Source organism: Lissotriton helveticus, chromosome 7 (assembly GCF_964261635.1).
Source record: "Lissotriton helveticus chromosome 7, aLisHel1.1, whole genome shotgun sequence".
In the NCBI taxonomy this organism is placed as follows: Eukaryota; Metazoa; Chordata; class Amphibia; order Caudata; family Salamandridae; genus Lissotriton; species Lissotriton helveticus.
Window position 1 is genome coordinate 930545073 of NC_136068.1, and position 23952 is coordinate 930569024.

The 23952-nt window shown below is 43.2% G+C and overlaps 1 protein-coding gene and 1 pseudogene across 4 annotated transcripts in view; both read left to right on the forward strand.

Moving 5' to 3' along the window:
• LOC144769402 (protocadherin gamma-C3-like) overlaps positions 1-23952 on the forward strand; it is a 917178-nt gene that overhangs the window by 155479 nt on the left and 737747 nt on the right. Inside the window, exon 1 of one of the 4 annotated variants that reach the window (XM_078653495.1) lies at positions 18031-18181. The exons of the other annotated variants lie outside the window; for them this stretch is intronic. Coding sequence (XP_078509621.1) covers positions 18152-18181 — 30 coding nt within the window. The 5' untranslated portion in view covers positions 18031-18151. Of the gene's footprint in view, positions 1-18030; positions 18182-23952 lie in introns of those variants that run through there. 4 annotated transcript variants of the gene reach the window in all.
• On the forward strand, positions 1624-13774 carry LOC144767184 (protocadherin gamma-A6 pseudogene; annotated as a pseudogene).

Below are 23952 nucleotides of genomic sequence, written 5' to 3' on the forward strand. Positions count from 1 at the left end.
CTGGGCCTACAACAGACCAGATGTCGGGACACACGTGTGCTGATGGTGGTTAGCACATAACATAACCACGCCCAGTGCCCTGGGCCTTTTATTACCACTCACACGTTCCCAACGCTCACGCTGGGCTGAACCAAAGCCCCTCCACGTTTGAGGGGACAAACTGTATACAGGAGTGGGAGGGGGCGTGCGCTGCAGTGGTACACCCCACTGCCAGCAACACTACAGTTATCAGGGGCGAGGGATGCAGTCCGGCGAGAGTACCTTAAGATATCTTTAGGTGTGTTTTTTCTTGCACACGAAACAAGGCGCCCCATCCCTATCCCAGCTGTTGCTAACCCTAGCGTGAATAACGTTTAACAACTTTCCTTGGCACTGGTAACTAAACACGGAGTTGAGATTATCTTTGTTCGCCATTAATAATGACAAAGAGAAAAAATAGTTATCTCTGTCTTGTGTCCATAATTGACGTCACGCGCTTCTCTGCCTCACAAGATCGCGGCACTGTCACACATGCAGCTTCGTGGCACTGTCACACATGCCGCTTCGTGGCACTCTCCGTGCGCCTTGAGATCGGACAGCGCTACTGCACCGAGGGCGGTGGCAACATACTGAGCAGCCGTCCGCACTGACTGCTAATACTCTGATTTCATGAATAGTGAGCTCAGGTCCAAGGAGTTAGCAGGCCGCCGAACTTCTAACCCGTTGTGAGAGCCAGGCCATGTGTCCGTCTGCATACACGATACAGCAGACGTTTTATTGGCACAAAGGGTTCATGATTTAATGCATGCAACCCATTGCCTCTAGTTTCTAACCCATCAGGTGGAATGTGCAGAGGACAGCACGACGACAGCTCTGGACATGTGCACTCTTGAGCGACAGTGACGCCCCGAACAATAGAGGCGCCTTGAACTGCACGAGTGTGTACTCCGTTATCTCACAAGCAATAGGTGAGCCTCACAAGTACTCTGGTGTATGTCACTTTTTTATGTAGTTGCTAAAAGCATATTTCAATGATGAAATCAATGTATGTAAGTTGAAGCATGAGCATTTTCAGTGTTGCACGCCAGAGCACTATGTGTGGGAGACAGGCCTAGGAATGAGATTGGTTATAAAGCAACATATCGTGTGTCTAGAGTGATGTAATTAGTTTGATTAAAACAATAGGAGTATAACTAAAACATACCAGCTGAGAGATGACTTCTTGATGATGGGTATACGCAGGGCCCCCTCTGTTCTCCCTCTCTCTCAAAAAGAACACAAACCCAGAACATCCGGCTGAGGAAGGAGAGGGAATACTTTACTCTGAATTCAGTATCACTATTCATACTGAGATGTTCATATATGCACAGAGAAAGGCAAAGTTGTAATATACACCGTAACCGTACAAACATTCCCCAAAGTGTGAGCCACGGCAGTTATTGTTTCGGGCACTAAGTGTCGCTGTTCACCAAGCAAGGAAAGAAACTCGGAACAAAATCCCTAATATCACGTGGCATAAATGCAGCAGAGAAAGATAAACGACTGGCGGGATAGGTGGCATTTTGTCTGTCCCTTTGGTGAACTATCAGGGAACGCGTTTTCACAGAAACCAGAAGCTTTATTTTGAGCTAGTGTGACCTGAGCACCCCGTTGCTGGCCATGGCGCAGCCACCGAGACGCTGTTATTCCGGGGCTCAAACATCGAGGCGCTGTTACTCCGGAGCTCAGATACCGAGGCGCTGTTACTCCGGGGCTCAGGCATCGAGGCGCTGTTACTCCGGGCCCCTCCTGCTGCTTCTTGTTGCTCTGCTGACAGTCTGTGGAGCCGCTTCCGCTCAGCTGCGTTATTCCATTCCCGAGGAGATGAGGAAAGGCGCTTTTGTTGGGAATGTGGCTCTGGATCTGGGGATGGATACGAAGGAGTTATCAGAAGGAGGAGCCCGCATTGAGTACAGAGGTAGGAAGCAGTATTTTGTCCTGAGCCTAAATAAGGGTCATTTATATATTAATGAAAGGATTGACAGAGAAATTGTGTGTAGACAAGTAGCCCAGTGTCTGTTAAACGTAGAGATCCTTTCAGCGAAAGTTATGAAAGTGTATTCAGTCGAAGTTGAAATTCAAGATATTAATGACAATTCCCCCACGTTCCTTAACGAGCAAATAGAACTGCAGGTGCTTGAAATTATTGCACCTGGGACCCGTTTTGTGCTGCCCGAGGCACACGATGCAGATGTGGGGATTTATTCTCTTCAAAACTATCAGCTCAGTGACAATAAACACTTCACCCTGGATGTAAAAAGTAGGAGCGATGGTACAAAGTATGCAGAGCTGGTCCTAGAGAAACCACTGGACAGAGAGGAGCAGGAAGTTCACAGCTTGATCCTCACAGCCACGGACGGAGGGGATCCGGTCAGATCAGGCACCATGCGGATACAGGTCAATGTGCAGGACTTCAATGACAATGCACCAGTTTTTAGTCAGTCTGTCTATAAGATCAGTGTGCTGGAAAATGTGCCAAATGGGACTGTTGTGGGCAGTGTCACAGCTGTTGATATTGACAAAGGATCAAATTCAGAAGTAACATATTCCTTTAATAAGATGGATGAACATATTTTACAGACGTTTGCATTGGATTCTAAAACAGGAGAGATATCTGTGAATCAAAATCTGGATTTTGAAGAGACTACATTTTTTGAATTTGAAGTTAAAGGAAGTGATGTGGGAAGTCTTTTCTCACGCTGCACAGTTTTAGTAGAGGTCATTAATGTGAATGATAACATTCCTGTAATCGTGATGTCATCTCTGCTGAAACAAGTTCCAGAAAGCGCTCCACGGGGCACCGTCATAGCTCTACTCCAGGTGTACGATAGGGATTCAGGAGAACATGGGCTTGTTACTTGTTTCCTTTCTGCTAATCTCCCATTTAAATTAACAAAAACGGTTGGCAATTATTATAATTTAATTACAGACAGTGTTTTGGATCGAGAGCAGGTCCCATTTTACAACATAACAATTACAGCCACGGACAGTGGGACTCCTCCACTATCTAAAACAGAAAACATAAATCTTCAAATTACAGACGAAAATGACAACGCACCTATATTTCAGCAATTGTCATACAGCACCTACATAATGGAAAATAAACCTCAAGGCACATCGATTTTTGTCGCCAAAGCCTTAGATTTGGATTGGGGGAGGAATGCCAAGGTCAGTTACTCTATCATCGATGGACACATTGGAGATGTTCCACTCTCTTCTTACATATCCATTAATTCTGAATCTGGTGTTGTTTATGCACTTCAGCCCTTCGACTATGAAGAGTTCAAAGAATTTCAGATCCAGGTGAAAGCTCAGGATGGTGGCTCTCCATTTCTGGCAAGTAATGTCACTGTGACATTCTTTATTCAGGATCAGAATGACAACACCCCTGAAATATTATATCCATCAACACCCACGGATGGCTCCTCAGGTGTGGAGATTGTGCCTCGCTCCTCTGAGCCAGGTTATCTGATCACGAAGGTGGTAGCTGCCGATGCTGACTCTGGGCAGAATTCTTGGCTCTCCTATCATCTGATAAAGTCCACAGACCAGGGACTGTTTACTGTGGGTCTTCACAACGGAGAAATCGGGACAGCTCGCCCAGTTATGGAAAAAGATGCTATAAAACAATTTCTGGTGGTCTTAGTAAAGGACAATGGCCCGTCCCCTCTCTCTTCCTCTGTTACAGTCACCATCATTTTATCAGATAGCATGCCAGAAATCCTTCATGATATAAGTAACCCCTCGAAATCCACAGACATTGAGTCAAACCTGACACTGTATCTAGTGATCTCTGTTGCTGTTGTTTCCTTCTTGTTCCTTTTCCTGATAATTTTTCTTTTGGCAATCAGGATTCACCACTGGAGGGAATCTCAGCTATGTGAGTCTTTCAGGGTTGACTTTAATTCACTTCCTCCGGCTCCGTTTGTAGGCATTGATGGAATCAGGGCTTTCCTACAGACCTATCCTAATGATGTCTGTTTAACAATGGATTCGGGGGAAAGCAAGTTTAAGATCCCTAATTCCAGCGACTCAAATACTCTTACAGCAATTCAGAATGATAAGAAACAGGGTTCTGTTCCCATTGAAGATATCCTAAGTATGGACACAGAAGGCCAGCCTTTTATCCAGGTATGTTTATTTCTTTGGCAATGTAGTACTTTGAATGTATTTTTATAAATGCATAATGTATTCACTGTCGTACACTTTCGTTTTTGATTAACCACCAAAGGAAAAAATATCAGTACTCCCAATACACCACTTTTACTAAATGGATATTGCCAGCTGTCATAAAATTAAATCATTTTAACCTGCTCCTTTAGGCAATATTTAAAAAAAGCTGTTTTTTGCAGCTACTCTGTATGCCCAATCCTGCTCTCTAGCACTGTCAGGACACTGATTCCTAAACAGTGCATTGTTAAGTGTAGCCAATGGAATTGTGAAATATATTTAGGCTTGTACTGATGCCTAGTTGCAATTATTCCTTTAAAAAAAGTTTTGAGATCTAGATCCGTGTACTGCATTTTCTCACTACACAGTACCCGAGATGCAAATGAGTTTTAAAGGGTTAGGCATATATTGATATTTGTGCTTGCCAGAAAATACTTCTTACCATCCTCCTTACAGCACCCCCTCCTTTAAATAATTTTTTTACACTGCCGTAGAAGCTAGTTATAAAAAAACCATACCCTTCTGTGAACCACAAGCCTCTCATAAACTCTTTGTAATCCTTTCATTAGGGTTTAAGATGTAAACAAAAACAACTGTATAGTTCTCAGAACATCACCTGCGCGACTCTGATAAGCCATAACCTAAAAGCCCAACTCTTGGGGTATCCCCGCAATGTTTCATGAGCTTGTAGTCTTGAAGAGTACAGGAAGGTGTGTTGTTATGCAAATTACACCAGGTAGTTCACCCCCTTTAGCTCTACTATTTACTTCCAAATCTGTACTGTCACTTGGGCAAACTCATTACCTCTCCTGAACTCGAAGAATGATTCATATGCATTATCAGTGCGAATCATAATATTTATGGAAACCAACTATAGTCACTTGCCTCATTTGCATTTATATAACGCTTACTACCCCTGACTGGGCAATGAAAATTCTTTGTATGACAAGCAAAACCAAGCATGGACCCAGGTGTAGGAATGAGTGTTCCAATTTCAGTGCTCTCTGACACACACTAATTCATGCATAACGTATCAACTGGTATCCACAGAGTCTCTTATTCGAGGTAGACAAGTTTTACAGGAATTTGTGTGTTCATGGCTTAGTTGGCAGTTGCCTTATATTTTGTGATCTCTCCGCAGCTCTTCAGTAAAGCCACAGTCAATAGCTGTTGTCAAATGTGTTGTATGAGCCGTAGCTGGGTATTTGCTGGATTCTCCTACAATCTCTGTGAAGTCATACGGGAAGAAACAGCGGTTTGACAGGGACATTTGAGAATACCCTGCTTTGTGCAAGGGATTGGCTTGCTGCCCAGGGAGACTTATTTTAATTTTATTTTACTTATTTAAATACTTAGACTTTAAAGAGCCTTAACTCGGGTAGAAGATGTGGTGTTGCGGCCAGAGCTGTCGACCTTTGACATGGAGAACCAGGCTCGAGTCTCGGCAACCCTCAAAATCCTGTGATTGTTGTCAAATCGCTTACTCTCCCTGTGCCTAAAAAAAATAAAAAATGAATGTATTCTTGTGTAATGCAACTGACGGTCACATAAAGCACCCCAATGCCTTCAGGTCGAGTTTGTGCTGTAAAAAAAAAAAACTTCAATAATAATAAATTAAGTAGCATTGGCAATGACTGGAATGGGAGAAGCCGAGCTCCAATGCAAGTGGAGGTATTGTATTGGTTTTTTTGTTTAGTCGTTTCTTTGTCTCTGTGAGAGATTTTCTGGACTAACAATGTATTGGAATGTTGACGCAATGAAGCGAAGTTCCATTGTAGGAAACACTGGGAAGCTTTTGTGATTAAATGTCTCATTTGTCTGACAGGAAACTCCATGTAGTCTCTGCCGCCATTAATATTTGTCTTACATTAAATGCTGAAAACGGGATCTTGCACATGAAGGAAAGAATAGACAGAGCGGAATTGTGCAGGGAATCTGTCAATGTTGCCATTAAATTCAAGACTGTCGTAGATACTCCTGGTAAAGTTTATCATGTGGTAGTCCATCTTCAGGATATTAATGATAACACCCCGACTTATGTGAAGAATCCAATTGATTTGGCAATGTTGAAACCGTGCTGATGGAAGCGCGCATTTCCAGGGTATCTATGTCCATATCTGGACATAGATATCAACCCCTGCAGAGTTGTGAGCTCAACACCAGACGCTCTTTTTATCCGAGAAGAAATACAAAGCATTGATGGGTGCCAATATGCGAAACTGGTGCTGGAGACCGCAAACGATACACTAATGTGCATTTGATTCTGACTGAATGTAATGGGGCAATCCAACAAAATCGAATACTGTGTTCATGAATATTAATGTACTTGTGTCCAATGACAGCTTCCTAGTGTTCAGTTGCAAGGTCTGCATAGCAAGCATTAGGGAAGGGAAAGCAAATATCTGAGTGGTGCTTCTTGTGTAAGCCACTGACAACAATGAAGGGTCAAATTCTAAAAGCAACTCTTCTTTCTGTAGCATCTCAGAAAATGTTATTGTTGCTTTACATTCGTACACAGATACAGGAGAAATTACTGTTATGTAGTTCCTTGATCATGAAAAAAATTAATTCCTACAAAACGGTAGGACAATGTATGGATGGATAGAGAAATGTTGCTCATTTCAAGTTAGTCTAAGTGGTTGCTGATGACAACGGCAATGTCCCCAAGATAACATTTACACTGACTAGCAAGACAAGGCCCCTAAAACACACCACTGGATAAAGTGGTAACATTAATACATGTTTTTGACAAAGATGTGGGAGTTATGAGTTAAGTAGAGTGCCATATTCGAGAACAATTGCCTTAAAAAAAATATATTCATCTGGAAAGCATTACAGCCTTGTGACTGTATGCCCACTAGACAGGGAACATGCACTAGAATATGATATCACAGTTAAAGCTACGGGCAAAGGATCGTCTCCTCTAAGCACAAACATAAAAATCCAATTACAACTATGTGACGTTAGTGACAATCTCTCAGTTTTCGGCCAATCATCCTACCAGGTCCATGTCCCGGAGAATAATGCTCCTGGTGGTTCTATTTATGAGGTAAAGACATATGATCTTGATGTCGATCAAATTGGACATGTCACTGATTACTAAGCAATGACATTGGTGGTATCCTTCCATCATCTTACTTCTTCAATAACTACCATTCTGAAGTTATGTATGGTCACCGTTAATATACCCATGAAGAGCTGAGGGAGTTTCAGTTCTGGGTGAAGGCTCAGGACTTTAGGACCCCTCTACTCAGTTGGAATGTCACTGAAAAGGTGTAGTTTCTTGATCAAAATGATAACCCACCAACATGCTCTCTCCCAAGATTAAACAAGATGGTTCAATTTCTTTTGAGCACGTTTACCTGATAACAATAAGTGGTACTGGTGGATGCTGATTCTGGAAGTAGTTCAAGGCTATTCTACCATCTACCTCAAGTCAGTGGCTCCTCACTCTTTAAAACTGGTCTCCATACTGGAGAAATTAAAACATCAAGAGCCTTACTGAGGAAAGATTTCCTCAAGCAGGAAGTGTTCATCATAGTGCAGAAAAATGGGCTGCCACCTCATCCTCAGTTACTTTAAATATTGTGTTTTCTAAAAACTTACAATGGATTCTTGATGAACTAAGCAGCCAACCACAAAATCCTGAAAATCCATTGGATTTAAAAATCTTGTTAGTTGCACCTTTAGATTTAATTTCATTTCTATTAATTTCAACACTGATGCTTTTTAACAAAAATGAATGCAGGAAACCCAATGTTGCTTAGAGGTTTGATTCTGTAACTACTGCTTTGTAATCTGTGGATGGATCTGAGAGTCTCCTCAAACTACCAAAGTGGGTGTCTGCCTTGTCCTACTCTTATATGCTTGTCTGTACTCTAAGCATTATGCTTTCTAAAACACAATCAAGGGGTCTCAACAGACATTCTTCTTTCTACTGGTGATTCTGGTATACAAAGATAATCTCATAGAGGAACCACTCATACTAAAATATTGAAACAGGCAAAACTTGTTTGTAACTTTAGTGGATGTGCAGAATATAGGGAGCAGTATAGGGAATAGTGCGTGGAAGAGACTGTGACGTGAAAGGGTTAATTAGCTCAGGCAGTTATGATGAGTGAAAATGTATGCAGGAAACCTATGCACCACGTTGAGATAGCAGATGATCATGTGAAGCTTGTTTTTGCCATTCTCAGTAGACTTAACTATAGTACTGTGAAAGTGCCCTGTTTACTGTGCCAGGCCAAGGCATGTGGGTCAGGGGAGACATACCGTTGAGGTTGTATTAACCTGAAACAAACCTGGGAATAATTTAAAGGCCCTGAAAGAATTATTGACTGGTACCAGTGAGAGCAAAAGATGAGTAGGAGTCCGGAGCATCCTGGGTTACCGAAAATATTGATAACATCACAAGAACCACTGGTGTAGAAAGGGAACGTAAGCCCGCTTTTAGTGTATAAAAGGAAGGGTGCAGATGACTTTAGAAATCTCACAGATGGAGTTGTGCAGATTTGCCATCGCATTGTTCCCAGATCGAGAGGGGGCAAGTGTCCGGACCTGGATACCTGCGCTAGCTGTTAAAGTTAAGTTATCGAGGGGCAAAGGGCCAGGTTCTCCTGCTTTATCTTGATTTGCACAATTATTGTTTTGCTTTGATTTACTACATTGCAAGTGATTCAAGACTGTGTTTTTTATATGCTGTCATGCGAATATTGCACTGCATATATACATCTAACTATTCTGCTACTGTTTAGCCATCATTGCCAATATATGTCCTTGTTCTATTGTTTTATTAAAGTCATAATGTATAAGCTACGTGTGTGTTGTTCCTTACTGATTGTCCTTATTTATTTGTACATGTTTGTTATTGCTTGGGTTGGTTGCCAAAAACAGTTCCAACACAGTGGAGATGTTCCTGTTTAGTTAAGAAACAACTGAACTATTTCTTCTTGCTATAGTTTAATCAGTTAAGGAATGTGTGTGTAGTTATTAAGTTAAATAATAAGTAACCTGAAATGTGGTCTTTGTTTTTAATTTATAAATGGCGATTTCGCAAACAGTGCTTACATTTGTTGCTATTAGAATTTTACAGTACACCATATGACAGACCAGTTTTTTAAAGTTTCAGTATACAACCCGCTTCAAAATGCCTATGGAATTATCTTTCATATTTATTTTTGATAGTAATACAGGTATACATTTATGTAATTCATGTATTTATTGAAAATATGCCATGGATGGGCTGTATTACAGAGGTGCCTCGGGGGCTTAACGGTCATGTGTGCCATCTAAGTGCATCCCTGGGGCAGTTTGGTATTACAGAAGGGACCGCAGATGCTTGTGCAGCCTTTTCTATATTACAGATAGCACTGAAACACATGTAGCTCCAGTGCTATCTCAAGAGGGCATTCGCTGATTTGCATGGGGTTGGGACTCTATGCAAATGAGGGAATCTCTTTGCCTCTGCACCCACGCCTAATTACAGATTTGAGTGCAACAGCAAACATTCCCTCAGGAGGCGCAATTGCAGTAACCCTGGGCATAGTTTGCGTAGTAGCGCTACGCGAAATGCATTTTGCACTACGCAAGCTAGGCGAACTGCGTAGTGCACTGTGCAAAATGCTGTTCGCCCTGATTGCACAGTGCCAGATGCTTGTCCGCACTGTGCAATCATTGCAAACCGCATCTTGCACAGTTCAAGTGGTCGTTTTCTGCCGCTCAAGTAGATTTGTACTTGAGCTGCAGCTTTCTCAACGCGGACTGGTAGTTTCTCATCACGAGTGGTCGTTAGCATACGCGACCACTCCCAGTGAGAAACCTGACCTCCCCATGTTGAGAATCTCGCCGCGTGGTTTATTTTCCATGCTCGCGATCGGCAACTTGATGTTGCTGATAGCGGACAAGGAAAAAGTCTCCCCAGGATGTTATTTTTCTGGCTCGCGGTCGCCAACTTGATGTTGAGGGCCGCGAGTAAGCAAAAAATACCCGCTACGCATTTTTGCACTGTGCTACGTGCAATTTGTGTAGCGCATAGTTACTCAAAGTACGCAAGCGTGGCGCAGTCCTACCCCAGGGTTAAATTGCAGTGCGGCCCCTGAAGGCAGCCCTCTTGAGTGGGAAAGAGGGTCTCATGGACCTCCCAGACATCCCCTAGCAGGTCGGTGCAGTCACTCACTGTACCAGCTTGTGAAGGAGATCTCTAATAAGGCAGTGCGAGTTTTTGGCTGTCCTGATGGCAGCACGTTCACCATAATAGGGCACACTTTCCCTGTTTGTGCACAGCACACCTGTTTTAAGGTGTGCCTGTCACAAACAGGGAAAGTGAGCCTTTATCACAAAATGGGCTGAGATGTACACTGTAGGAACCCAGGCAGGTATTATCTTCCTTGCATAGATACTCATTTATTAGGCTGTAGAATCCTGAACATGGAAGTGCCCTTCAGTTTCCCTTTCATCTTGTGGTTGACTTACTGCTGGGCATAGCTTGAGAAATGCGTCTAGTTATTAACACCTCAGAATTGTGCCTCTGTGGTCTTGTTTTCTTGAAAACATCGGACTAAATTGCCACATAGCTCTCCTCTTTACATCATGGCTGAACATCCATATATGGACCTTTTTGAGATAACCGACTATATGACCTCTGATCTCCAGCAGATGAAGGTTCTAAATACAGTTCAAAAGTGCATGAGTTGGGGAAGGTATGGCAGATGGAAGAGGCTATTCCATAGTGTGCGCCCTGCACTGTGTGGCATCTATCTTCTCAGCCTGCATGCTTAGAGTGTGAAGTGCAAGGAAAATGAGGTTGTTGAAACAGAGTGATCTGATAAAAGATAGCTGTTGATTCTGCTGAAGAGTTGTGGGGATTGAAGTACTGCTCAGTTATAACTGAGCACAGGGTTTTGAAAACTATGAGAAGAGATATGGTTGATTGCCTCAGCTGGTCTGAGTATTTGACTGAACATGGTGTGACTCAGGGTAAATCAACATAGCAGGTCATTTACAGTTTGGCACAGTGGGACCTCATTAAACTCAGTCACTTTATTTAGAGTAGGGATAGCACTTGTGTTGAAATGACAAATCTGTAGCTGTCTCTATTGCTGAACACCTCTGACCTGATGTTCTGCCCACCTGCCAGGTCACATTGTACTAGCAGCTATTTAGATGGCCATCACTAAATTGTCCTACCCAGGACTGCTATGCAAGCTGACGTGGTGGTGGGCATGAATATAGCGCAGTCACCCTTAGAGAAAAGACTCCCTGTTCATGGGGGCTGTGATATCGTTTTTTTCCCTCAAAAATAAACTTCTGCTTTAGTTTATTGTTGAAAAACAAAAAAAACTCTGGTAAGCAGGCACATTAAACATGTCACCTGCTCAGCAAAGCTTCAGTGCTTTCAATGGAGCCACCGCAGTGACAGCTGCTTTGAAGCCAATGAGATCCCTTCATACATCACAGGAATCTCTAAATAATGCAGGTAACCATCCACCAGGGGAGCAGAGTCCATAGTCTCTGCTGACCTGGCTGGCTGGTGGTCTGACCTCCATACACTCAATCAGATGTTAATCTCCCTATACCTAAATAGGACATCCAAGAAATGCAGTTGTAAATATGTGAAATATAACATAATGCAAACATCAAAGTCCTGGTTTGATATACACTGTGGTGTATGGATATATACTGATACATATTTATGCTGAAATTATTGGAGCTCAGTGCATTCTTTGAAGGCCAGAGGCCAAAGCGGTCTCTATGGCAAGTCATTGCCACAGTACTTTATAATGCTAGTTGTCTGAGTTCCCAAGAGTCTCCACTGGTCACTGCAGTTTATGTGTACGTGTTTAAGTATACAGGTGGCCTTAAGGTTTTGTGCGAAGGCATCAGATGTGATCCCCATACCTCCTAGATCTGAATGGATAACTGAGGTATGGGTTAGAGTAGGAAGTAGAAGTGGTCAAGCCAATAGATTTACAGGGAGAGCCGAGCCAAGGGTCTGGCTTGGGTTTTAGGCCTGTGCATGAGCCGAGCCCTGAAAACGTTTGCTATGTAAATCACACAACAAAAATCACTTAAACACTATGTTAAATCTGCTTCAAAATTCACGAAAGTGTATTTCATTAACATGTGAAGCTTTGACTTTAAAAATCATATTATTAATATGTCTGGGTTCCAATCAGTCGCCACTGATCACTGCAGTTTATTCGTTGTACTAGTTCTGGGAACAGGTGGCCTCTAGGTTTTGTGCGAAGGTATCAAATGTGATCCCCAAATCTACTGGATCTGAATGGATAACTGAGGTATGGCTTAAAGTTGGGAGCATGGTGCATTTGTTGAAAACCTAGGGAATCGTGCTCTGCTACACTGATTTGGAACCAGAAGGGTAACAGCTTTTCACAACATTTATGTTTATCACACTTTTGTTTTTTTAGCAAGAAATACCTCCTCTCTTCAAAAACGCATGCAATAATACATTTCACACTAAAATGTGGGGCTAAATGGCAGTTATGCATGTTGCACAATTGAGTAATTTCATGGTATTTTCCAAAATGGTTGCATAATGATGACAACACAACGCAAATTTCACGAATTTTGCACACTCCTACTTTTTTGACTCCTGGTGAACTTCCGTTGATGGCACACAATGGCACTGCCGACATATGTGTGCAATTGCCTTTACCTGCTGCACTGTGCGAGCTTCCCCCGCCTACCTCTAGTTTCCCCCTCTGTGCTCCCTTGTGGGCATTGCCTTTCCATGTATCTCATGAGCCCACTGCTGTACTAAGTTGCAAGAACCATTATTCTATCATTTCTTGAAGCCGCTCTCATCAACTTATGTATGAGATATATATATAGAAACACCACCGTGCAAAGCAGATGCACAAGACTGATATTCAATAGCGTCAAGGCGCGAAAGCGTGGGAAGGATGTCTAAGAAGAAGAGGGGGGAAGGAAAATGTGCAGTAACATGAAAAACGGAGGATGGTGGGTGGGTTAATCCTCTATATTTCATCACATTGCCCCATTTTCACTGTTTTCATAATTGGCTATATTTGTTACGTGTATATATAAAAAAACTACTGATATTTACAGCAAATATATAGACATGCGTAGAAACGTGGGTTCTCCTCAAGGGGGATCTGTCAGCTTGGGAGTGACTCGTGAACTGGCTGTTGTTTGTCGAGCTGGGTCTTCAGCTCCTCTGGGGGTGGAGGAGGGAGGGGACTTCCCAGATGTGGGTGTGGATGGAGCTCCAGACCCCTGGTGTGCAGCGGGAGAAGGAGTTTTGTCTCGTTTTCCTCATCTTGCATTTTCTGGTTTGAAGCTCGATGATGCCTGTGCTGTCAGTCTTGTGTGTCCACCTGAGATCTTGGGTTTGCTGGTCAGGCAAAGTGGGCAAGATGTCCTCTCAGCAGCCCTGGCTCAATCCCCTTCTAGCGCCCTGAACACAGTGAATGTCATCAAGGAACAAGCACCTGTGTACAAAGTTAGTGGAAAGGAGGAGCTGAAGCACAGGAGGTGGGCTGGCAAAGGTAAAAATGTTGTTTACATTCAGAGATGCGAATATGGCAGAGAGAAGAAGCAACCCTAAACCAGCAGGAGACCAGCCCCAGAGCCGGCGAAGCCTATCCAGCGACCGAGGAATGGCGACTCCATCCCTGGCTGCCACGTCCTTTTCCAGGAAAAAAAGTGATGCAGTGTTTCTTTGGATTGCTTCCCGGCCTTCTGGAATTTTCTTCCACTTATAAACACGAACAAAAAGTCCTGTTTGTGCTGCTGCCGTGTTATTCCCCTTTAGCTCGTGCCTCTGCTGCCCTTTTCGTGCTCCTTTTAATTTCTCCTCTAGGAGCTGCTTTATCTCCAAGGCCTTAATGCCGTAAGGTGCCAAATGTTTGTTTGCAAGTCCGATGCTAACCGGAGAACCAGGAGCCTCGTTACTGTTCCTGTTTATTTTACCAATGGTCATAAACCACTTTAAGCCCTCCGTGCTGCTGGCTCGGGAATGTTTAATGACCTCGGGGTCTTTGGAGTACCTTGCACGCAGCATGCGGGTCTCTTCCACATCACTGGTAGGATTAGGAGAAGTGCATAAACCGTTTGCTATGGCTGTCTAGGCGGATTCGTCCAGAGACGACGCTTTTCCCTCATAACACTATCTCAGTGCAATGCCAAAGGAATGAGCGAATTCCGTCTGTAAAATCATATTTAAACCACAAATACCACTCAGGACCAGTTGTTAAACGTGAGTTGGTCATTTAGAGCTTTTGATGGACGTGTCTTGCTAGTGGCTAATATTCCAAGCAACGAAGTAACCGGGCTTAGTGGCGCCTTGTGCTTGCTGGAGGTCACGGCCTCCCAGTCTCACTGAGCCTTAACCTGGAAGTGCACTGGCTGCATCTCTCCCGTCGGACACCACTTGAGATTATCTGTGTTCGCCATTAATTGACGTCACGCGCGTCTCGGCCTCACACACAAGGTCGGGGCACTGTCACACATGCAGCTTCGTGGCACTCTCTGTGCGCCTTGAGATGGGACAGCGCTATTGCACAGAGGGCGGTGGCAATAGACTGAGCAGCCGCACGCACTGCCTTGAGCTTCTAATCTGTAGAGGGAGGCAGGTCATTTGTCGGCTTGGACGCACGACACACCACACACCAGACGTTCTCTGGACACATAGGGCTCATGAATATACGAATACAACGCATTACCTCTGGTTTCTAGGCCATCAGGTGGATTATCTATAGGACAGCACGACGACAGCTGACGCACTGGGCACTCTAGGGCCACAATGATGCCACCGAATACGAGAGCGCTTTGAAAGTTGCACAGGTGTGCACTTGGTTATCTCATAAGCAATAGGTGAGCCTCGCACGGCCTCATGTGCATCTCACTCGTTTATATAGTCGCCAAATGCATATTTCGATGATGAATTCAATGGCATATAAACTGAATCATAAGTATTTCCAGTGCTGTACGCAGTGCACTATGTTGTGGAGACTTGTTAGAAAGTGGGTTTGATTATAAAGGAACATATGGTGTAAGCAGTTATGTAACTCTGCTCACTAACGCAATAGAATTTTAGCTAAACTATACCACATCATAGGTGCTGATGTGTATATGCATGAGTCACGCTGTTCTGCCTCCTTCTCAATAAAGAACACAAGCTTCGAACCAGACGTCGAGGAAAGAGAGGGTGTACGTGACGCTCTTCATTCAGGTTCACTATTCATACTGGAAAAATCGTATCCGCACAAACGTTGTTTATAATATTCGCACTAGCATTCAACCAAGTGTGAGCAAGTGCAGTTATTTTTTCGGTCACTAAGTGTCGCTGTTCACCAAGTAAGGAACGAAAATCAGAAAAAGCTCAGAAGATCACGTGGGATAAACGTAGAAGAAAGATAGCCAGATAGACGGGTAAGGCAGCGTTTTCTCTGTTAAGGTGAATGCAGAGCTGTTCTTTCATCAACTCTCGGTGGATGCGTTTTCACACAATCCTGAATCTTTATTCTGAGCTACTGTAATCCGAGGGACCCCGTTGCTGGCCATGGCGCAGCCACCGAGGCGCTGTTACTCCCAGGCTCAGTCATCGAGGCGCTGTTACTCCGGGGCTCCTCTGCTGCTTCTTGTTGCTCTGCTGACAGTCTGTGGAACCGCTTCCGGGCAGCTGCGTTATTCCATTCCCGAGGAGATGAAGAAAGGCTCTTTTGTTGGGAATGTGGCTCTGGATCTGGGAATGGATACACAAACATTAACAGACGAAGGAGCCCGCATAGAAGCCAGAGGTAGGAAGCAGTATTTTATTCTGAGCTTAAATAAGGGACATTTATATATCAATGAAAGGATTGACAGAGAAATCGTGTGTAGACAAGTAGCCCAGTGTCTGTTAAATGTAGAGATCATTTCAGAGAAAGTTATGAAAGTGTATTCAGTCCAAGTGGCAATTCAGGATATTAATGACAATTCCCCCACCTTCCTTGATGAGGAAATGGAACTTCAGGTGCTTGAAAACACTGTACCCGGGACCCGCTTTGTGCTACCAGAAGCAAATGATGCAGATGTGGGGATTTATTCTCTTAAAAACTACCAGCTCAGCGACAATAAGCACTTCACATTGGATGTAAAAAGTAGGAGCGATGGTACAAAGTATGCAGAGCTGGTCCTGGAGAAACCACTAGACAGAGAGGAGCAGGAAGTTCACAGCTTGATCCTCACAGCCACGGACGGAGGGGATCCGGTCAGATCAGGCACCATGCGGATACAGATCAATGTGCAGGATGTGAATGACAATGCACCAGTTTTTCAGCAGTCTGTCTATAAGTTCAGTGTGCTAGAAAATGTGCCCAATGGGACTGTTGTGGGCAGCGTCACAGCTGTTGATATTGACACGGGATCAAACTCTGAAGTAACATATTCCTTTAATAAGATGGATGAACATATTTTACAGACGTTTAAATTGGATTCTAAAACGGGAGAGATCTCTGTGAATCAAAATCTGGATTTTGAAGAGACTACGTTTTTTGAATTTGAAGTTAAAGGAAGTGATGTGGGAAGTCTTTTCTCACGCTGCAAAGTTTTAGTAGAGGTCATTAATGTGAATGATAACGTACCTGTAATTGTGATGTCATCTCTGCTAAAGCAAGTTCCAGAAAGCACTCCACAGGGCACAGTCATAGCGGTCCTTCAGGTATACGATAGGGATTCAGGAGAAAATGGACACGTTACTTGTTTCCTTTCTTCTAATCTCCCATTTAAATTAAAGAAGTCAGTTGGCAATTATTATAATTTAATTTCAGACAGTGCTTTGGATCGAGAGGAAGTTTCATTTTACAACATAACAATTACAGCCACAGACAGTGGGACTCCTCCACTATCTAAAACTGAAAACCTAAATCTTCAGATTACAGACGAAAATGACAACGCACCTGTATTTCAGCAAATGTCATACAGTGCCTACATATTGGAAAATAAACCCCAAGGAACGTCAATTTTTGTGGCCAAAGCCTTCGATTTGGATTGGGGGCAGAATGCCAAGGTCAGTTACTCTATCATCGATGGACACATTGGAGATGTTCCACTCTCTTCTTACATTTCCATTAATTCTGAATCTGGCGTTGTTTATGCACTTCAGCCCTTTGACTATGAAGAGTTCAAAGAATTTCAGATCCAAGTGAAAGCACAGGATGCTGGCTCTCCCTTTCTAACCAGTAATGTCACTGTGACATTCTTTATACAGGATCAGAATGACAACACCCCTGAAATATTATATCCATCATCACCTAAAGATGAATCCTCAGGTGTGGAGATTGTACCTCGCTCATCGGAACCAGGTTATCTGATCACTAAAGTGGTAGCCGTCGATGCTGATTCAGGGCAGAATGCTTGGCTCTCCTACCAGTTGCTGAGGTCCACAGACCAGGGGCTATTTACTATAGGTCTTCACACAGGAGAAATCAGGACAGCCCGCCCCATTATGGAAAAAGACATCATTAAACAATTTCTGGTGGTCTTAGTAAAGGACAATGGGCAGACCGCTCTCTCTTCTTCAGTTACAGTTACCATAGTGCTCGCAGACAGTTTGCCAGAAATGCTACATGATATAAGTAATCCTTTGACATCCACAGACATGGAGTCAAACCTGACCCTGTATCTGGTGATCTCTGTTGCTGTTGTTTCCTTCTTATTCCTGTTCTTGATCATCCTTCTTTTGGCTATCAGAATTCACCGCTGGAGAGAGTCTCAGCTCAGTGAATCATCTGAGGTTAACTTCTGTTCACTTCCTATCCCTCAGTTTGTGGGTATAGACGGGGTCAGGGCTTTCCTACAGACCTATTCTCATGACGTCTGTTTAACAACAGATTCGGGTAAAAGCCAGTTTAAGAACCCTAATTCCAGCGACTCAAATACTGTTACAGGAAATACAAATGATAAGAAACAGGAGTCAGTTCTCATTGAAGATATTCTAAGTATGGACACAGAAGGCCAGCCTTTCATCCAGGTATGTTATTTTTTTGGAAATGTATTGATTTTTAATGTATTCCTATAAATGCACCATGTTTTGGTGATACAATGTCGTTTTTGAATAATTGCAGATGAAAAAGAAAACAGTACTCTGAAACACTGATTTTACTAAATGTATATTCCTAGCTGTCATGAAAAGAAAAACATCTTAAGCTGCTCATTTGAAGAATAATACAAAAAAACAGCTACTGTGTGTGCCGAATCCTGCTCTATAGTTCTGTTAGAACACTGGTTCCTTAACAGTGCGTTGTTTAGTGTGGCCATTAGGATTGTGAAATATATTTTAGGCATGCACTGATGCCCAGTTGCAATTATTCCTTTCTATTCTATTCTATGAAGCAGTTGTAAAGTGCAAAGCTACCAGGAGATATCCCAGCATTGGAAGTGAGGCACGAAATTGTTATGGGAATTAAAGGGGTCTGTGGTGGAAGAGTCACGTTTTTAATGACTTAAGAATAGGAAGTACCTTTGTGATTGAGCGAAGAGAGAGTAGAAAGATGTTACACAATTTAGCGGCATTGTAGACAAATGAGTGTCCTCCATATATGTCCTTCTTGATGACTAGCACATTGGCAAGATGGGCATTGGAAGAGCAAAGGGATCTCCGGTGTTTGTAAGAAGAAATCAGCTCATGGGATATTAGAGGTTCTTTCTCAAGAATGGCCCTATGAGCAATGCAGAGTGATTTGAATTTGATTTTCTTCATCAAAGGGAGCCAATGGAGAAGGCAGAGAGCTTGTTGGGCACATTGATGTCTATGAATATTATGCAGTATCCAGGCAGCGAAATTCTGCACTACCTGCAATTTCTTTATTGTGGCTTCGGTGCTCCCAAATAGAGAGAGTTGCAGTAGTCCAGGCGATAGAATATAAGTGCCTAGACTGCCAACCTCTTTGAAGTGGGTGGAAGGAGAGGGGGAATCTTCTGAAGCAACCTCAACATTCCAAAACAGATAGCAGTGAGCTTTACTACTTGGGAGTCACATTTAAGTGAATCACCCATCCCATTCCCAAACTCCTTATAACAGGTTTTAAGGCAAGGGGAGGCCTAAGCAAATTGGCTAGCCCAAATTCAACGAAGTGTTAAGATTGTTGCCCAAAACCATGAGCTTGGTTTTGTTTCCATTTAATTTAAGACAAGAGCTGGTCATGCACTTGGAAACTTTTTTCAGGCAAGGGCAAGTATTCCTTTAAACAAGGATGTGAGATATACAGTAGCCAAGATGCCACCTGGGGATTTTTTGGTTTGTTTTTTGTAAGCTTATACATATAATGATTATCTTTTTGCTTGATGGAAAATACCCCTTAACAACCTCCTTTCGGCACCCCACCCTAAAATCATTGTTTTGTACACTACTGTAGAAGTTAGTTACAAAAAACAAACCGTAGCCTCTGTAAACCAAAAAACCAATTACACCTTATTACATTCCTTTCAGTAGGGGGTGAGATGTAAACAAATACAACAGAGTAGTGCTCAGAACACCACCTGCTAGTCTCTAACTAGTCATGACCAAGAGCCTTATATTATTATCGAGGTATACCTGCGGTGTTTCACAAGCTTGTAATCTTGAAGAGTACACAACGGCGTGCATGTCATTATGCATTTTACTCCAGGCAGTTAATGCCCTTTAGATCTACTATTTATTTCCAAATCTGTACTGTCACTTGGTCAAACCCCATATTACCTCGCTTGAACACAAACAGTGCTCCATGTGTAGTATCATTGTGAATCATATGGACGAAAATAAAATATAATCACGTGGCTAGTTTTCATTTGCATTTATATAGTGCTTAGTTCCCCTGATGAGGCAATGACTTTTGAAAAAGTTATTTGTAATGATAAGCAAACCAAACACAGACCCAGATATAGGGAAGATTGTTCAAATTTCACTGCTCTTTGAAACACACTAATTCATGCAAAACATATTGACTCGTATCAGCAGAGTCTCATATAGGAGGTAGGTCACATGCATTTGTGTGTTCTTGGCTTGTTTGTATTTGCCTCGATTGTGTTAATCTCTGTGCAGCTCTTCAGTTAAAACACAGGAGGGAGCTGTTGTCAAATACTTAGTATGATCCATCGCATTACACATATACCTTTCTGCTGCTGTTTAGCCATCATTGCCTGTGTATGTGCTTGAGCTATTGTTTTATTAAAGTCCTATTCTATCAGCTGTGTGTATGTGTTGCTCCTTACTGAGTGCTGTTACTGATTTGTAGTTGTTTGATATTGATTGGGTTGGTTGCTAACTACCAGTCCAATACAGTGGAGATGCTCCTGCTTGGTCAATAAATAAAATAAAAAAAATCAGCACTGTTTCTTGTTGCTGTAGGTTAATCAGGTAAAACATATGTTTGGTAGTTATTACGTTAAATGATAATTCACCTGAAATGTTCCCTCTGTATTTAATTGTATGAAAGGCAATTTTGAAAATAGTGTTTACATGTTTTGTTATTAGAAGTTTACAGTGCAACATATGAAAGACCCATGGCAAAATACCTATGTAATGATTTTCATATTTATTTCTGAGAGTAATACGGGTATACATTTAAGTAATGAATGTATTTATTGAAATTAGGGCATTGACTGAATTACAGAAAGTGCCCCATGGGTGCAACGGACATGTGCACCAACTTAGTGTGTCCCCGGGGCTCTTTGATATTACAGAAGGGGCCGCAGATGGTTGTGCAACCCTTTCTGTAATACAGATAGCACTGGCGCACATGTAGCACCAGCGATGTCTCAAGAGGGCCTACACTGATTTGCACGGGGTTGTGGCTGCATGCAAATGAGGTAATATCTTTGTCTCTACCCCCATGCCTGATTACTGGCACAGTGCAGTCAAGCATGCCCTAAGGAGGCACACTGGCTGTGCGCTCCCTGATGGCAGCCTTATGGAGACGAGAAGGAAGGTTTTGTTGATCTAACTAGACATCCCATTGCAGATGGGTGCAGTCCATTACTGCACCCACCTGCAAAGAGTTCTCTTATCCCTCTTTAAAGTGCCAGTGGGTTGCGGCCTGCACACTGAAAAATGGAGCAGCTTTGAAGCAGATGTTCTATATTTCACTTGAATGCACTTCCCACAGGGCAGCACGAGTTTGGGACTGCTCTGGTGGCAGTACATTCACAGTAAAATGTAAATTGATACTTGTATAGCGCACTACTCACCCGCAAGGGTCTCAAGGCGCTTGTACGAATACCGCTGTGGAACCCATCCTGGCTTTCCTTGTGAGGTGTCCACTCCTGGGCACCCCCAAGGTGGAAGCCAGGCATCCTTAGTGTTGTGGGGGCTGTTGTGGAGATTAATCAAGCTATTGCCCAGAGTTGCAGTGTGGGACTCCATGATTGGAATAGGCACCGAGGCGAGAATTATCAGGTCCGTGGAATTTTTGAGCCCAAGACCCGCCGAGGTGGGGAATTGAACCCTGGTCCCGGGCTAGACCTCTGCATCAGGGTCTGCCGCTCTAACCATTGAGCCACACTTCTCCACAGTAATATGGCACACTTTCCTATTTGCACATGGCTCACTTATTTAAAGGTGTGTCATCGTGCAAACAGGAAAAGTATGCTGTATATGTAATATGGCCCCTGGGGTCGCATGCCACTCACTGTCTGCTCAGGGTGAGATGAGGTTATATAAAGAAAAAATAAACTTACCTCATATAGAAGAGGTGTCTTTTAGAAGCGCGAGAAGACCGATAAATAAATGCTTTCATAGTTGATAAATGTGCTTTCAGTTTATGTGTTTCAGATCAAGAATCCTAGTAATGCAGGCCAGAGTTTGTTCACTCCATCCTCTCTGGTAGTCCTGGGCCATATTACAGAGAGTGTCCCAGATGTGCAACAGGCATGTGTGCCCACTTTGTATGCCCTCAGGGCACTTTGTTATTACAGAAAACTCTGCAGACGTTTGTGCTATCCCTTCTGCATTACTAATAGCGTTGACACACACGCACCACCAGCACTATCATTAGAGGATGTTTCCTCATTTGCGTGGAGGTCTGACCCCATGCAAATGAAGGAATCAACTTGCCTCTGTGCATGTGCCATATTATTGATGCAGGTGCAGGGGCAAACTTCCCTTTAGGAGGAACACTGAAAGTGCAGCAGAGAGAGGTGATGCACTTTAAGTGCGCCTTCAAAGGCAGACCTTTGGAGTGGAGAAATGGGGTCCCATGCACCCTCCGGACATCCTCTTGCAGGCAGGTGCAGCCACTCACTGCACTCGTCTGCATTAAGATCTCTTATTTCTCTTGAAAGTGCAGTTGGGTGCCACCTCCACTGTGAAACACGGCTTTGAAGCATCCCCTCCATATTTCACTTGAATGCATTGCTCCCAGGGCAGCACAATTTCATGACTGACCTGAGGGCAGTGCATTCACCGGAATAGGGTGCTGTGGTGCTACCAGGAAGGAAAAGTGGACCCTTATCATAAAAGGGGCTAAGATCTGCGCTTTAAGAACCCAAGTGGGTGATCTCTTCCTTGCATAAATCTCCATTTATGTGGCTGTAGAAGTCTGTACATGGAAGTGCCTTTCAGTGTCCTTCTTGTCATGTAGTTGTCTTACTGCTGGGAATAGCTTGTGACTTTCCTTTCAGACCTGCGAATTGTCACATAGATCTGCTCTTTAGATCGTGGCTGAACATCTCCATGTGGACCTCTTTTGTGATAAGACTATATGACCTCTGAGCTCCAGCAGATGAAGGTTTTAAAAACAGTTTCAAAGTGCATGAGTGTAGGGAAAGTATGATAGTGTGGCCTGCATGCTTAGATGGTGAAGTGCAAGTAAAATTAGGTTGTTGAAGCAGAGCTATCTGATAGAAGGAAGCTGGTGATTCTGCTGAAGAGTTTTAGGGATTTTAGTACTGCTCAGTGCTAACTAAGGCACAGTGTATTGAAAATTATGAGAAGAGATGTGGCTGAATGCCTCAGCTGGCCTGAGTATTTGACTGAATATGGTGTGGTTCTGGGTAAATCACTTAGCAGGTCATTTACAGTTTGGCAGTGTGGGACTGCTGCAATAAATGTACATTACTTCCTACCCACCAAACTCAGTCACTTTATTTAGAGTAGGGATGCCACTTGTGTTGAAATGACAGAGCTGCCGATGGCGCTGCTGTTGAAAACCTCTGACCGGATGTCCTGTCCACCTGCCAGGTCACATTCAACTAGCAGCCATTCAGATGGCCATCACTAAATTGTCCTAACCAGGACTGCTATGCACGCTGATGTGGTGGTGGGCAGAGATATAGCACAGGGCCCCTTCGGGATAAAATTCCTTGTGCATCGGGGCACTGGTGTTTGGAATTTTCATAAACTCTTGCTTTAGTTTATCCTTGAAAAACAAAAACTTTAGTAAGCAGGCACATTAAACATGTCTCCTGCTCAGTAAAGCTTCAGTGCTTTCAATGGAGCAACCACAGTGACAGCTGCTTTGAAGCCAATGAGATCCCTTCGTACATTGCAGGACTTTCTAAATAATGCAGGAATGTATCCACCAGGGGAGAAAAGGCCATAGTCTCTGCTAACCTGGCTGGCTGGTGAATGACCGCCATACACTCAATCAGATGTTAATCTACCTTTTCCTAAATTGGAAGTCTGAGAAATACAGTTGTAAGTATGTGAAATGTAACGTAATGCAAATATCCAAGTAACGGCTTGATGTACACAGTGGTGTATGGATACATACGACTGATGCACTAGAAATATTGGAGGCCAGTGCATTATTTGAACGACAGGGCCAT